Here is a 17,815-nt window from a genome sequence, read left to right on the forward strand (position 1 = left end):
ACCCACGCTTGCAGGGGGAGCTGGATAAAATCTGACGTCCATCTCAGAGTCCGCAAGACTGACGGCATGAAAGCGTAGCTCCAAAAACCCGTGCGACTTCTCTCTCTCTCTCGCTCTCTCTCTCGCTCTCTCTCTCTCTCTCCCCCCTCCTCCCTCTTTCTGTCTGCCTCTCTCTGTCCTGCGCGCACACTCACTCACTCTCTCTCTCTCTCTGTCTCCCTGTCTTCCCCTCTCCCTCTCTTGTCTATCCTTGTATATGTATATTGTGCGTAAACCCAACAAAAAGTAGTGGATGAAGAAGAGGAGCGCGTCTCTGCCGAGGTTCGCTCTTCACACGCGTCCTTGCTCTCACTTTAACACTGTGGCGGTGATGCTCCGACACTACAACATCCCTGTAAAGTTCACTTGGAGAAGCAGAGCGCGGACCAGCCCCAGTGATCTCTGCACAAACTGAAGCCCCTCGAGCTGCTTCTCTAACACTCTCTTGTGTCGAGGGGGTTTCTTCTCCCTCCAAAAAATCAAAAAGGCGCACCGTGCTCCGTCCCCTTGGTTTTTCCAGACGCGCTGTAGCTTTTGTCATGTGGGAGCGCACACGGATGGATCCATCCACGCGCTCCCGTCCACACAGCGGCTGCTAGGCTACGACCTCTACCGGCCAGAGGAGGAACAGGTGTGTGGGGTTCGGGGTGGATTGGTGGAGACTGGAGTCCTCCCACACCGAGGTCAAGTTACCGCTCCAGTGGCGGGACACAGGCACATTTCTACTTGAACGTGAGGAGATTACAACTCTTAACTTGAGCGTTTTCCCATCCAGTACAACCAGACCTGGAGAAGTTCTAATACACACACAGGCCAGCTGGGAGAACTGCAGCAAACACTAACACACACACACTCAACGATGCACAACTCCCTGTGTGACCTGTTGCACTGATAATGATGATAATAAACTGTATTTAGAGTGAGAAAGAGAAATCGGCAGGATGCAATGTGACAAGAAAGCCAGACAACGACATTGAGATGGTGGAAAACCAAGTGCTCTTCAATGAAATAAATACAAGGCTATTCCACTTTAAAACTTGATCACATAAAAGGACAATAAAAATAAATAGATGAATAAAATAAAAGGTGATAGGGAAATAATGAAAAGACGACATCGCATGACATCGCTTTTTTTTAGAAGTGAATTAAAAGAAGTCACTCAGCGAGCCTTATCTCCTCAGGCAGGCCGTTCCAAAGCCGAGGGGCCGTGTTGGCAAAAGCACGGACACCTTTAGTTTTCAGCCTCGACTTTGGAACAGCCGGCCGGGCTCCACCTGAGGATCTGAGGCTGCACAACAGGCACATATGTGGTCAACATTTCTATGATGTAGCTTGAAAGTGATCAGTGAAACCAATTCTAAAATGGACAAGGAGCCAGTGGACAGAGGCAAGGATCAGGGTGATGGGACGTTGCCTGTTAAAACCAGTAAGAAGCCACAGCTGTCTCGTTCTGAACCAGAGAGAGTTTTTTCAGCTTTAATCTTCATTTCTGTCTGATTGGAGGACAAGCAAAGCAAGAATTTCATTGTACGATGCAAAGCCTGTTATATCTGTAATTCTTCATTTAACTCTGAGTTGAGACTAAACAGTCTCCGTTAAATACTTGTAATTAGTTTGGGTCAAACTTGTTTTTCTGTCGATGATCTGTCAATGACGATCACACGACCAGCCCCTCATGTCAGACTCCAGTCCTCATTTTAACTGGATGAATGAAATGATCTGGTCCCTGTAGATGAAGGAAACAACCACAGCAGTCGAGGATTGCTTTGATTCTTTTCTCCAGTAAATGTAAAGAACTAGAACAGAACGTTTCACCTTCTTCACCACTTTACTACCCAGCTATTTCACAAATGTTCTTTATTCACTTCCATTTATTTTGATGCCTGTCTGCGAGTCAGCAGGTACTGGAGTACACATAATGAACATAATACACATTACTGCTGAGCTCCAGCTCTGACCCTTGCACACACACACACACACACACACACACACACACACACACACACACACACACACACACACACACACACACACACACACACACACACACACACACACACACACACACACACACACACGGACAAACGCAGCACATACACACAGGGGTCGACACAACAGGATGTAAACACAGAACAATGTCCAGCCAGAGCTTCAAATAAGTTCAGAGAGGGAGAATAACATCACAGCCAAGTGTGTATCACACTGTTTTTAAGAATAAGGCGCAGCTGTGTTATGTGCTCACTCGTAAAAATGTGTAACTCAAGTGTTTATACAAAGCGGAGCAACAAGTAATATCTACACACCCACCAACGTGTGTATTTTTTCCATTTAGTTTTTTCCCCCCTTTGCTTTAGTTGCATTTGTGAGAGTTTTGGTGCGAGTGTGCAAAGCGTGTGTTTGTGTTAACCAAGCTGCCGTTGTCAGCCCAGTGGGTGACATGTCGGCCCCCTCAGGACTCTGCCCGTGTCTGTGCAGCTATTTCGCGGCGTGGTGGCTCCGGCCCTGGGGTGTGAGCCGGCTTTAATACCAGGCACAGATGGGTCACACCGTGGGCTCGCTGTGGCGCACTGCCATCAGCTGCCGGCTCAGGTTGCCCTGACTCCGAGCTCATGAGGTTAACTGGGACAAGGATACTGATTCCTCCTCATTGTGTGTTTCTGTGTCACTGTCTGTCTGGTTCTCCTCTCACTCTCTCTCTCTCTCTCTCTCACTGCCTCTCAGTCACTGTTACAGCAGTAGATACAGTGCACAGGGGCCTGTGGCATGAGTCCACTGGTGGCCTCATGGGAAAGGAATGTGTGTAATTTTTTTGTGTTGCAGGCAGCGCTGCGTTAACACCAAGTATTGGCCAGACAGAGAGGGAATTATTCCACAGAGGAAGGAAAATTAGTGATTAGTGGAAGAAATTTGATGAAAAGAAAGATGTGGAAGTGAGAGGAGGATGTTGATACAGAGCGAAACAGAGGGTGGAATAAGTTGTGGGGAGGATGGGTGGACAGAGCTGGGACTGGTGTGACATGTAAGTAAAGGGGGAATGACGCAACGACAAAAAGTTACAGTCACACAAACATTCGAGAGCAAGTTCTTTCCGTTGAGGATGGAAATCATATTGTCTATAGCACCTCAAAATATACGAACAAACACGTTTCTTATTGCCCTGGTAAGAGCTCTGGCTAGCACCAGGAAATGAGAGGAAAATGTTAAACAATGTTTTCCATTAAGGGTTATGATGCTGCCGGTGCTTAGATGACATCAGAACTGGTTTTATAACTTTGTCTGAGTTTATGTGATGTTGATTTTTGACTGTTGAGATGAGAAATGCACAACTTTTATCCTGTAAAAATGTTTGTTTTTTTTATTAAAGGAACTCAGTAATTTTTCTCTGTGCTTTTAATCCGACACATACTTTGATTCACAATTTCCACTTAAACCGAAAACGTTTACTGGCAAATCTCAAAAGATAACCGCAGAAATGTTTCCCTCCTTTTCCGTTCGGCGCCTCAGATGTCTCCTCTTGCATTAAGGGAGTTTTTAATTCTTCTTCCTCCTGGAAATCACCAGTTAATGATAAATAACACCAAAGATTTAATCGTCCCTTTTATCTCAAACACACTGCGATTCGAGGTTTTGCTAATTCTCTGTCTTTACATGTCACTGCATATTATTAACAACCACTTTTATCCCATTATGAGATGGCTGTTATTTCCCCCTTGACTCTGATGTTTTAAATAATATATACACGGCTCTTGTGGTGGGACGGTTTTATGCTGCAGTTGTTACGTCGGCTCAGAATTGATTGTGACTGATGAAAAGACCTTATCACAGAAAATGTTGGCTGAGCATTTTATTTTAAAGAGAACGTTGTAGAAATCTGAGACCAAGAAGCATCAGCAGAATACTACATTGATTGTAACTTTCTTCAATATATAAAAAAATATGACAGGTATAAGATTTTTATAAATAGGTGTAGTTATGTTTTATTGCTTAAAATATCATTCTAAAGGTCCTTTTCAATGCACTAAAGAAAAATACTAGAGATAATTTTCAATTCAGAATCACAAGATAGAATATTTGGTGGAAAGAAGTAGACAAATAATAACTTGATTTGTCCTTTTTAGAACTATGAGATGAAAAAATAGGGAGTCAAATAAGGTTTTCTAATATTCAAAGCTTTTAAAGTGATGTTAAATAATTTCACAGCAGCAAACCACCTTTTATGTGCATGTAAAAATTCAATATGAGGTCAAGTTTGAGCTCAACAATTCAAGTTTGTAAATGTGTCGTAAAATTTGGCAACTGTAGAAATATATTGTGCATATTTGTAAAAGGTTTTGTTGATTTTTGTCAATGTAGAAATTTTCAGTATGAATACACACAGTATACAGTGAGGATTCACAAAGTCTGTCACTCAAAAAGACTCAGTCAAATTGTCCAATTGGGTTTTCCTCTGCCCTGATTGGACAGTTTGACTTCATCTGATGGTCAGTGGGTAAAATATAAGGCTGTTATCAGTGACCTTATCTGACTCTATAGAGTTTGTTCTATAGCCACGCTGGTATCTTGGCTCCAGGTCATAAATTACATGTCTCTAATATCATAATAGTTCAAATACACTTTTGTGATTTTTATGCCTCAGCGCTGACGACTGCCAGTGGCCGGAGGCATTATGTTTTTGGGTTGTCCGTCCGTCTGTCAATCCTATTCCCGTAAATGGGATATCTCAAGAATGCCTTGAGGGATTTTCTTCAAATTTGGTAAAAATATTCACTTGGACTGAAGGATGATCTGATTAGATTTTGGTTGTCAAAGGTCATGGTGGCCTGTTGTTTTTGGCCTCTTGAATGATATCTCAAGAGTGCTTGAGGGAATTTCTTCAACCTTTGATCAGTTGTCACTTGGACTCAAAGATAAAGTTATTATGTTTCAGTGGTCAAAGGTCAAAGGTCAAAGTCACCTTATAAGAATCTGGGAAAAAGAAGATGTAGAAATATGTACATGGAAACTGCACTGGTTGGTGGAGGCATACAGCCACAGTGCAGTAATTCTAGTGTTATTAACTGTGCTGCTTTGATGTAAAATACTCCAAACAGGAAGCAGAAAAGAGAGAGAGGTGCACTTCAACAAACAAAACATCCTTTAGATGCCGTGTATCTCAGATTTCCTCCTGCACACTAAATTCAGTATCTCCTAAATGGCCTCCTCCTTCTTCACACGAGAGGATACACATTAGCCTATTCCCTCATCTGTAACAAATAAGCAGAGTTATGCAAGTGTTATTTAATGTCACTATAATAAGAACTTCATTCCCCCCACCAGTTATGGGAAGTGAAGTTGTCAAGGTGCAGTTTCATCAGACGCCGCAGGACTTTCACTGCTGGTCAATTCGTGTGAAATATTCATGCTTATTCTTTTGTCAAAGCTTTCAGGTGCAGAAATTGCTCAGCTGAGTTTTATAGGTCAAGTACTTTACTTTCTAACATCTGAGAAGAACAAGGTTATTCTTTCACATGGATGTTTTTTTATTTCCCTGCTTAATCCAGAGTTAAAGTACTAAATATTAGCACTAATGTAAATGTTGTAATAACATTGGTTTGGAGTGCTGGCTGCGATTCCATATAAGGTCGTCCCGAGAAAAGCAAACAGACAAGAAATGGTAAACAGGAAATAGTTCAATAGGTCCGCTAAGTAGGGAGATGACTCATTAATGACCACAAAACAGCGTTTTCACAGAAGCCGCAAATTCGTGGAAGAAATAATCAAACCCATGGCGGCTGATTAAGTCGAACAAGCTCAGCGATACTTTGATTTTTATCATTTGTGTTCCCCGAATCGCCTTTGATAGAGCGGCTTTTAAAAATGCTTTGTAAATACCTTTATGAGTGACTTTTCGTGCACTGACCTTCACTTCATGTCAATTTGTGCTAAATCAGAGTGGTACTCAGGTGCTTCATTCTCCCCCCTTTCACATTTCCGCTTGTCCTGCAGCCATTAAAATGTGTTTAATGAAAAAAACATTCAGCTCAATAAATTTTGGATGTTTCTCCTCAAACATACGAGTGAACTGTCAACTGCTAGGATCATGAATGGAAGACAAGAAAATTACTTTAAACTGACTCTGGGAAAGGAGAGTGAAAACAAACAATGGCGATGATGACATGACTGGGTTTGCTGGGAGACAATTCTGTGTTTGTCAGGCGTATAATGGGTCCAGATGCAGCATCCAGATGTTCGAGACACAGTAAGTAGCTTCATATTGCCTAAATCTGACCCAGTGACCACAGACTCACAAAGGGCACCATTGTTATCCAAGGATATTTTGATACAGAGCGCTTCTGACCCCTAGTAGATTGTATTTGCTCTCCTCTGACATCATATATCTATAGGTGCTTTCATAGAGATGGGCCTGTCTGTGTCAAGATGTTCTCCGCATGCAAAACCCGTAACAAAACTTAACTCAAATGACAAAAAAAAATGCAAGACTCAGAATCATTTCCTGGCATCGCATCGGCTTCATTAAAATGTGCAAATAGACTCAAATGCACAACGGCTCCAGAAAAACAACAATTACGTGCCAAAGAACACTCTGCAGGATTTGCACTTCTCTTTACCAAAGCACAGTTGAGTTTTGTATCAAAGCTCGTGTGAATAAATTCTGTGCGAGGCCGTGGCAGGCGCACCACAAAGGGCTGTTCACTGGTGAACCTTTGCTAACCTTTTCTAGCCACTGACCTTCAATAATGAGACTATGTTGTCTCTTGTTCCTTTGGACAATCGGCCATTGAAACAACTGCCATTCACGGAGTTTGCTCCACCCTCTGCGTGACCCTTTTCCATACTAGTAATTAGCTACTGTTGCATTTCCACCAGATGCAAAGCACCCACATGCAATATTTACCATTCGTACACAGGCCGTGCACGTTTTAGTAGATCACATATCATTTGTTGCACTATTTCCATAAATGACAACTGGTGTGTTGAGGAATGAAACAATTCCAGTTTAATCGTATGAATTATAACAAAGATGGAGGGTAATACTCTTCAGTCTAATGCAATATAATAACAAAATGAAGTTGCTTTTAACCTCCTAGATTTACTCATTGACTATGTTATTTCTCCTCATGTTTTCACAGCCCCATCATCCCCTCATCCTCCCGTTCCGCTGCTGAATAAAACCTCCTCTTCATCACCCTCTCATTCCTCCCGACCTTCTACTTGTGTTGCACATGAGAAATGAGAGGGGGGGGATGGGAGCGAAGATGAATGAAACAGGGAGTGGGGAATGAAAGGGAGGGGTGGAAAAAAGAGAAGAGAGCAAGATTGGGAAAAATGCCCTTTGACTGGATTTAAAAGTCTGTGGCATTTCATTTTCAGAGAGAGGGGAGCTTCATCTCCTTCAGATCCTTTAAGGGCCAACCTAATTGATTAATGTTTCCATCTCATTGGGAAGGGAGGAGAGCCATTTGAAGCTTAACTGGAGCCTCTCACATCCCCAAGTCTTAAAACAGAACCACCACAGAGGGAGATGATGACAGAATGAAAGACGGCGTGATGAAACAAAAGTATAAAGAATTCCAGTTGATGAGTAAAATTTGCTGAAGGTCGAAATCGTTTCGACAATACAGCGAACGCAGAGGAGTGGAGGCATGTCTCCGCCGCCGCCGCCATAAGAACTGCCCGTAATGAAATAATGTGCATGGTTTTAGCAATGAGGGATTCGGTTTTTCAAAGAGGCTGTTTAGGTTTCTGCACCTGTCACACGCAGCCGGCAGCAGCCACTTTATATGATTGGGAACTCTAATGTAAGAAAATCCAATGCTATTGCATTCAAAGTAACGTCTGAGAGGGAAAAGACACACACAAGCGACATTAAATCTGCGGTCGAAGAAGAAAATATATATTCATATCTTGATAATTTAGTGCTCCGAACAGGTGATGCTTTCCCCTGATAACAAAGTATTTAATTTTTTCAATTCATGACACACGATACATAAGGTCTTACGCTGATTTCAAGCTTTCCCCCCCGTGCAAGACTTCGGGTCATGAGAACACGGAGCTGATCATGGCTGGAAAGAAGTAATGGGAATTAATGGGAGGAGAGACTCATAACATAATAAGTGTGTGTGTGGAGTCCGGTGTGAGCTAATCAGCCCGACGTGATTAGAGATCTCAACAATCACTTACTGGAAATGTACCGTGATTACTTGCCCTTTGCATGTTTTTTGACAGCAACATGGAAATATTTATATGTTGAGGACTCTGTGGGCATTTTCCAATCACACAACAAAACCAGCGGAGAGAAGCCAAAACAGTAAAGTGACCTTTAGCCAACATGCTATATTAAATATGAAAGGTCAGCGTTCGTGGTGGGGGAGGGCGGCACTGGAGTCTCGCACGTAGCAGACACAGACAAAATACTGTAATATCTTTCAGGCAGATCCCCGCGCTGCCTTCAGAGGTCATTTGAATGTGAAAGGTGCAGGAAAGAGGAGAAGATAAAAATACATACATGGTTCAGTCATTGATATCTTTCTGCTGCTGTTGAACTTGAGACACACTCCTCTGCAGAATAATTTTCATAATCCTGATGAAATTTAAAGCATCTGTGCTCCTTTCTGATTTATTGCTGGTTAACTGAAGGAATTCACTAATACAAACTTAAATATAACCTCCTGCATGTAGCTGTTGTTCTCTCAGAATTAATTTTGCATGTTTCCATCTTATATAAAAAAAATAGATATATTGCTATTATTATTGCTATTATATAATATTTATTATTAAAAAGTATACTAGTGAAAATATTATTTAAAATCTTGAAATACCATTGGAAATATACAAACACATTTTCTCTTTTTATATTTGGCAAGTCTTTACTAGGAAAAAGAAAAGATTGCCTACCAACCTGGATCGAGTCGGACATTGGTCATTTTTGATTAGATTGCTTTTAAATTAAGTTTGATCTCACAAAATGGCATGGTCTTTAATTTCATTTGGTCTCGGTATTATCTGTAAAAAACATTGCTTTCAAACTATTATCCCAGAGCATGAATCTATTCCCCTTCCATTAGGTTTATTAAAACATTTACATGTTTGAAAAGAGAAAAAATCATCTTGAAAAATGATGCATTTGCACCACAACTGACAAACTCCATCAAAGTCTCGCTATTTGAATCCCAAAGTCAGGTTTTGTACAATTCTGCCTGGACCACATTCTGGAATATAATACACCAAATAGCTTTCATCAGTCATTTCATAATAATATCTTTATGAGATACAGATATTGTTACCAGACAATGGTATCGTGTAAAAATGCACATTGGGGTCATATTGGTTATTTTACACCAGAAGTAACCATGTTTAGAAGGGGGGGGGGGGGGTTGTAAAGAGCCTGACTGACAGGTTGGTGACACTGCATGCCCACCTACACCTGCAACCTGCAGCCATTGGACGGTACAATCACAAGGTATCCATGCCACAGTGTATACTTTATTGTCTTTTTCTACTCTACTTTAGAACATCATTTACCAAATGAACATTATGCTGAGTTGAAAAATACCTGAAACCAAAGATTGAGACATAAGCTCCTCAAGAATTTTTTTTATATCTTTTCCACAACCAGTGGAGTCACCTGCTACTGGTCATTTGAGAGAATACAGGAGTTTACCTAAATTTGTATGTACAGTCTGGTCTTATGTATTTTATTTATGTATGTTATGACATATTTGGTGCAGAAACGCTGACGGCAGAGGACCCAGCTCCTGAGTTAGAGCTGAACTTAGGTGATTGTTTCATATTTTCCACCACAACAATTCACAGCCCACAGGAAGCAAAGAACTCAGCAACTTCCTGCCTCACAGAATCTCTTGCCCATATTTACAATAACACGCAGGCCTTCGCTGAATGTAGGATTTTACAAGCGATTTGGAAAGAAGTGTTAAAAGACAAATTGTAGAGGAAGTTGTGGGCAACAGGGTTCTGGCAAACAAACAATCTAAAACCTGCTTCTCACGGCATTCATTAAATTTATCTTCTTAAAATTGCTGAGTGCTAAACTACTAGAGTATCATGTGAAAATGTAACATGCACTGATGTGGGATTGGTGAAGTGCTTTCTGAGGCAGACTGGCCATCTGGACATTCTGGAGTTTTCCCAGTTGCCAGTGGACCTGTGGGGCAGGGGGAGAGCCAAACGAGGCTCAGGCAAAAGGATATGAGAACGTCCCTGTCTGTAGCCTGGTATAAACTGCAAAGTTCACCACACATGAACCAACCCTGCATAATTGTGTGAAATTTGACCAGAAATCATTTTAATCATGGCAATAAAATAATGACAAAATATCTACTGTAAATATCTACATAAGTAAAAACACATATTTTTAGATATTTATAGTTTTTTATGGTTTTTGTCTAAATCTAAAATCCAACTTTATTACCCTAAACATAGATTTCATTATAGATCCAAATCAAAGATTCATCCACTTTCACTGGCATATTCATGTTTTACATAAAGTGTTGAATGAAGGTAGCCTATGTTAGGGTGTGAATCAATGTTAATATAAAAATATTGATTGATTGTTTTTTATATTTGCATGAATTGCTTTGTTTGGCCACTTGGGGCAGAGGAGGCCATAACACACTATTGCTCCGTCACGGTTGCTTCAACTTCATTTCATAACAGTGCTTTCATTTTGACTCAGTTCGTCCGCTACCTAACACTTTTACTTTGTTACCAGTGATCTGAGTAAGTTTGGAATTCACTCACAATGTCAGAGCCGTTACTCTGCCCTGATCGACCTACTGCTGGTCTTTTAGTCACCTGCCACTTTTGCATCATGATGAATTTGAACTGATCTGTTTACATGTGAAACCACATAGAGATAACTTGTGCATAGCTGCTTTTGAATCATCTGAATCCACTGTGTTAGTGTTAGTTTTGGATTAAATTTAGACATAACTGCCTTTGACGTCTTTGCAGCCATGCTGATGCTTTTGTAGTTCTTTGTAGTTTACCACAACAACTCAATTACAACTAGGAGGCTGATGTGAACAGTTTCTCCAACTCGGCTGCTCACGGTTATCGTCTGAGTGTGACTTGAGTTATACGCCCTCTTAGCCACACCTCTTCCCTTCTACATACTTCTCTTTTCTCTATAAGCCGATCACATTAATATTGTAATTTCTACAGAAGAATAAACCATCCTCCTTGTTATTCATTCTATCCATCCTCTTTAAAAGTGCAATCATCTGTACCTGTTTGCTGATTCCAACACCAAACTGTGCCCAGAACCAGTTACGTAGGTGATTCACAGGCTCATGTTCAAGCCTCCAACCAGAGGGGGAAAAGTATATATTTATTTATAATCTAGATTCCACAATCGGTGCTTTAAACGTGTAAACAAGTTCCACCCTCAGCTCATTAATCACAATGGAGAGGTAAACAGTCACTGGAGCCTTTGGGTTATGTAAAATCAGGGCAAATGTCCAACCACTCATCCACGAAGCGTTCAACAATGACAGGTTTGTCTTCGCTGTATCACAGTTTACTCCCAGGGAGCATTTCTACCAACTATTAAAACCACAGATTGTAATCTCCCCCTGCAGTTCTGTGAAAGACAAATGAACAAGCAGCCATCAAACCCTACACTGTCATCAAAGCACTTGACATTCCTTTTTCTGGTGACTTGAAAAACATAATAATTGTGAATATCTGAAATAACTTCACTTCTCCCTGAATCTCACTTGTGGCAGGCAGGCAGGCACTCGCAGCCGGCACTGCGGCGCATGCATCACATTAATTGTGGTTGAGAAAGGAGAGTTGTGGAGAGACACCATCCACTTTAGAGAAACTAATCTCATGCACGATAATCAAGGACACTTTCCGCCTGATTCTCTGGGAGCAATTTCCCTCAACACAAAAGATGTATCTGGGATCTTAGATGAGTGAAGAGGGGAGAGGATCTACAGATTTATACCATCTTGTAAAGTTACATAAGCCACTCTCGGCTCATGACACACTTAAATAAGCAAAGGTTATGTAACAGCCCCGTAACTGCACTTTGCCATTGAGCAGCAAAGCAAATTAAGTAGGTGCACAGGAATTTACAAGTGAAGCAAAACATTGCACCAGATTCCTGCTTTTGTTCTCCGTGTGCATTAAGCCGTGTTTTCGCATAAGAAATAAAGGTACAGCTGTAAAGTATTTCCTCCACTGCTGGTGACTCACAGGAAGTTGAAGGGAAAAGTGAAAAATAAGTCGGAGCTGCACAAACACTGAGCACGCACACACACACACCCACACACACACACATTGTTTCTGCTCAGTGTGTGTGTGTGTGTGAGAGACAGAGAGACACAGACAGATGTGCCTGCCTGTGTTGCATACCCATCTATTAAAAGAGAAAGGGGTGTGGCCGTAAGGGCTGCAAGAAGTTATTTATCACTATTCTATGTAACTGTGGCCTCGTGTAAATTCAGAATAGCCGCCGTTATGAGCAAAGCCTTTCATGGCATCATTAATATTTGACTGGAAACATGGCTTTTTTTATCAGACGAACACTTTCACCATTTTCTCCCTGTGTCACAGTGCATTACAGGGTTTTGCTTTTATCCTGCTTGGTTCTACTGCATCAGCCCCATCGCATTGTTCCCCCCACTGAGATCAGGGATTAAAACTAAGCATTTAGTCCACGTCCTTGATCTGAAACTCCCATCTGCCTCCGTCACCCTCCTCTTCCTCTATCATACATGTCTTCTTAACCTCTGTTATCGCATGTACCAGCCAACCTCAGTCATTTTAAACATCTTCATGGTTTATTATTATTAATTTACCGAGAACAGACAATATCAGCTGTATAACAGAAAACAACGGCTGCATTACAGGATAGTGTTTCTTTTTATCGCAAGAAAACAACCAGTTCTGTTTACTGGTGTTACTCTGTTGGTTCTCTATAACAATAACTGCAAGATCACATACTTTTATTTGGATGAACACAGGACCTGTATCAGTTTTTTTAACAAATATGAGTCACTCTAACCCATATACACTTCTAAATTTACCATATACTGTAAAATATCAGAGCTGAAATCCTCTGTTTATTAATTGATTAGTCAATTAGTCAATTGTAAATAGCAACTAATTTGATAAACAAGCAAACTGGCTCACTCTGTCTGTCTCTCAAATGTGAGGATACACAGATTTTTTGTCATATGACTGTGAATTTAACATATTTGCTGTCAGGACCGATGTTTAGATAGAAGGAATTTGAAGATGCCATCTTGGGCTCTGGGAAATTATAATGAGCATGTTTCCTAATAATGATTTTAAGTTGTTAAGTACAGCCATGTTATATATAAGGTAAATATCATCTAAAAGAAGTTTCCATTTTTCATTTTATCCAGCAACTGTTGCAGCTCTTGTCATTTGCAGCAGATTCATGGTAATATTTTGTCAGCTCTAAATTACATCCATATATATCCTTATTTAGCCTGTGTTTTGATGAATAAGTATATGCTTTTACATATGTTGGCAGTTTGTTCATCAACAGTTTTACATCTATTTATTACGGTGCCACTTTTCAGCGCACAATGCCACAATAACAATTAAACATCCCACTTTAATCTTTTTTTTTTTTTTTAAATCACAATGTTTGTATGTTATCATAAAATGCACATGGCACTGGTCCGGAAAGTACATTAGCATAAATCTGTAGAGGAGATTATCATGCTTGCAGTGAGTAATGAACTCATAAAGCTGTGATATTTTAATTATAGTTTAGGATGTTCAATTATGCAGTCAGAGATGTTAGTAGAGACTGTAAGCTAGTTCTTCTGCTGATGACTTGACATTAGAGCTAATTGCTATGTGGTAAAAAACGATATCGGGGTCACCTAATCCAATCAATGCCAGAGACAATCCCTCCCATAGGAAGCACCACATAGGTTGATAGTGTAAGAGGCTAAATATGATCTGGTATTTTTTATATTTTTAAGAGACGTCAAGTTGTCGTGTAACGAAAACCCCAAAACAGCATTTTTACTAGTTTGACTGAAAAAACCTTCTAATACCGCAATTATGCAATTATATATTTTCTTTATATTATGTTATAAAATCAATATTCGCTTTTTTATTTACCATTTAAACGTAACTATGTTTTAATTATTGCACCCGTGAGAATAGACGTCGGTGATCTATCTGTAAAGCTAACCGAGTTGTTTTTGGGGCAAAGCCAAACTCATCGAAGGCTTAGTTAGTTCCAACGGTGATTGTTAGTGTTTTATGTTGTTGGGGGTAATTTACCACCTTCTGTTGCCATAGCAATAAGGTCCCAGTGAGTAGCTAATACAAATCGCTTACTGTTGAGTTACTGCTGCGCTAACTGTTTACTCTTACTCTTGTGGACCACTGCGGCTGGTACAACGCTTTGGACAATATCAATGCAAATTAAAAAATTACATTTAAATACTTTTAAACGTTTCACTATTTTAGGTAATAAAGTAAAGTAACACCATTTAATTTAAAATGAAAATTATTTAGAAAACAATCCTAAGAGAGTTTAGCCTTTTCTAATTTTGACAATAGTACGTTTTCATGGTAACTCTTTTTGTGGTACCTCATGTTTTGTTTTTTGCAACCACCATCATTAAATATCTTGTATTATATATATATATAATAATATAATGTATGATGATATAATATAATGTAATAATATTAAATATATTGTATTATGGTAAATAACTGTCTCAAAATTCATGGGAAAAACAATCCAGTTGATGATATAAAAAAACAAATAATAAAGAATTGTATATGTAATTACAATAAAATCACTACATGAATAGTTTGAACACCTCTGAATCTAAATCTTTTTAACTCTTATTCAATAGAACCAGCTCGGTGAATAAAGTACCGTCAAATATTTATTACAATAATCTGTACTCATCATAAATATTCATTGGCACAGGACTGTTATCCTCAGAGAAGATGTATTGACAGAGCTGGCATAACATTCTCCAATTATTTGACAGAGAAGCCAGTGTACCGGAGAGAAGGAGCCATGTCCTCACCACATCTTCACTGTTACTCTCGGTTCTGATCTAATATTCTCTGTATGCATCGCAGTGCCCCTTCCACAAATCCGCTGTTTAGCTTATTTTTTAAACAAAAAAGGGTAAAAACTTCCCCATACGTCTGTTTAACTGAATGTCCGCCTTTCACGTCGACATGTGCTCTTACTGTTCTCGTACAGGTTTAATAATGTTCGGCTCATTTTACACGTCTGTAACAGTGCGTCAGGAAGATCAAGAAAAACAAGAAAAACAAGCAACAAGGTTTTCACTGTCGCTAACATGACGAATGGATTTTCACGAGAGAGCTAATTGGAGGTCAGGGGGTTTATGGTAAATGCAAAAACGAGAACTTTTCCGCGTTTTTCTCGAAGAATCTTGCAAAACGGTTCCACAAAAACGCAGCGTCTGTTATCTGGACATCACTCCTGCTCATCGGCTGATTTATCTTGAGCTAATGTAGGGTGATGAATCATTTCAGACGTGTGTGAGGAGAAACCTCCACTCGGTGCTGTGCAAAGCAACGGAATCAAACAATCGCACGCTCGTATTCCAGTGAGCAACAGGATCACTGCAGCAGTTGTTGCTTTCACTCTATTATTTCCATCTATAATGTGCACAGGTGCAGCTTAATTCAATTGGAGGACGTTGCTGTGGTTATACACAAATACATCTCCGTGTTGCCGGTAAAGCTGTTGTCATGGCGATGACAAGGCTTATATAAGCTCAAATGTATTTTTGTACAAAACAAGTGTATTATCTACACTGCGCTCATTTAATTGGGACGTGGTTAGAGCCACACGTACAGTATCAACACAGCTGATTAACACCCTTACTGGCTTTTTTGGATTCGCTCCCTAGCGCAGTCATTTAATACCACGTGCGAAAGTTGCTAACGACATCACAGCATCACTTTCGTCACTGTCAAGAGCAGAAACACTCGCATGTCTGGTTTCACAGAAAACAATGAAATGATTACAGTTCTTACCTTTCAGCCAACTATGCACCGAAGATGGAAAGGAGCTCTTGCAGCAGGAAGGGGGTTGTGGGGGGGGGGGGGTTGTCATTCACGTACCCTTTAACCTCCTGTCTGCCTCTAGATCCAGCGCCTACCAGCTTTCAGCAGAGGATTAAACAGCTATTGACAGAGGAGTGACGTGATTGACAAGTTAGGGTTTCCTTCCTTGTCAGAAGAGCCTCTGTGTCTGTCTAGCCCATGTCTTCCCAGAAACTCACATTTCACATTCCAGCGTGACCTGTTCAACTTTTTTTTGAATTTCTCTGCCGTGAAATACAGAAAAGGGAATTTCTGCACGCCCTGCTTTTCGCACCGCTTGTCTAAAAATCACTCCCGTGCACCACACATCAGGGGGGGGCAAAAGAAATTCTTGAATAAACTCGCATTCGAGTGTTATGTAAAGTTCTTACTGTGCTGTTTGTGTGCCTCGAACAGGCTTCTCTCACGGTGCCTGTGTCCGGCGTTCATCGGTGCAGCAACACCTACAGTCTGCGGCAGGCGCTCGTCTCAGATGAGGGAATTTTCAGCCTCAGTGGAACACGTGGGAGGAGAAAGTTACTGTATATTCATTTTGAGCCTTTGACTGTGTTTTCGACTGAAAGAAGGGCAGTTGGCTGTGGGTATCAGAGCTGGTGCTAGAACTACTTCAAACATTTCAAAAAAAGTTTTCAATAACCCCTCTTTAGTTATGATTTTGTTTGGAGAGCCCCTTCATTCACAGGCACAACCACTCGTACTTTCACGGCTGTACTTTCACAGCGCTGTTACACGATGATAAGCGTTGTGTTTATTAGCATTTTGACAGCTGGAAAGAAAACAGAATGCCGCTGGAGGTGGTCGGTATGTTCCTGTCAGATGATACAATATGTATGGCAGCTACGTTCGCTCTATATCAGGGGGAAGAGGACAGAGAAAAATGGCGCAGAGATGGAGAGGACTCGTCTCTCAGTCTCTCTCCGTCATCTGGACCCACCTGTCCGCAGTCGCAGCCTCTCCGAAGATTTGCTGCTGGTTGGGGAATTCGAAGCTGAGCGATGCATCAGGGGTTGTCATATAAAATGTGAGTGCTTTCCCCTGAGTAATTTAATCACAGACTTTTATGGAGGCATCAGCCGGCACACTGAGAGACAGAGTTAAAGCACTGTAATTGGCATTCTTTCAGTCAAAGTAATATATGGAATATGTGGGATAATTACAGAGCTGAGTAATGGTCTGTGGACGACTGAAATGCAAACGCACGGTGATTGGTTAATGTGCTTTCATCAGGGGGAATTTGCACCATATTGACTTGAGACCCGTCTTCGGTGGTATTTCTTTAGGGCTCGTCGGGCATTATCTTCTGCTTTTCATAACTTCCCAGCCACTCATTACAACCGTTACAGGATGATGGAACATAGCAAACGTTGTCTTCTCCATAAATGAAACTTAGCAGTAATGGTCTATTATGTGCCAAATGAGTAATTTGTGTGGGCGACATCTAAGGTCAAACCCTACCATCATTAAAAAGCTCTTGAATTGTCTGGAAACCATCTTATGCAACCGTGCTGTTTGAATAGAAAGTGCTGTCTGCTTTATGGCTTGTTAGCAACTTGCATTTCACAATCTGCATGACATGAAATTATGGTGACGGCAAATTGTTTTTCCTGCTGCCGCTAAAGGATTTAATAATTTAATGACTAGAGTTTTAAATAATGTTTTTCTT

General features: G+C 40.6%; 1 protein-coding gene across 3 annotated transcripts in view; it reads right to left on the reverse strand.

Moving 5' to 3' along the window:
• The window catches only part of tox2 (TOX high mobility group box family member 2), a 114,091-nt gene extending 97,820 nt beyond the window's left edge, over window positions 1-16,271 (reverse strand). For 2 of the 3 annotated variants that reach the window (XM_034585480.1, XM_034585478.1), the window contains exon 1: window positions 1-478. This exon is cut by the window's left edge and continues 51 nt beyond it. In XM_034585480.1, coding sequence (XP_034441371.1) covers window positions 1-42 — 42 coding nt within the window. In that variant the 5' untranslated portion in view covers window positions 43-478. Of the gene's footprint in view, window positions 479-16,083 lie in introns of those variants that run through there. The other variant, XM_034585479.1, reaches the window with a different exon arrangement.
• Window positions 16,272-17,815: the final 1,544 nt, after the last annotated feature.

Source organism: Hippoglossus hippoglossus, chromosome 5 (assembly GCF_009819705.1).
Source record: "Hippoglossus hippoglossus isolate fHipHip1 chromosome 5, fHipHip1.pri, whole genome shotgun sequence".
In the NCBI taxonomy this organism is placed as follows: Eukaryota; Metazoa; Chordata; class Actinopteri; order Pleuronectiformes; family Pleuronectidae; genus Hippoglossus; species Hippoglossus hippoglossus.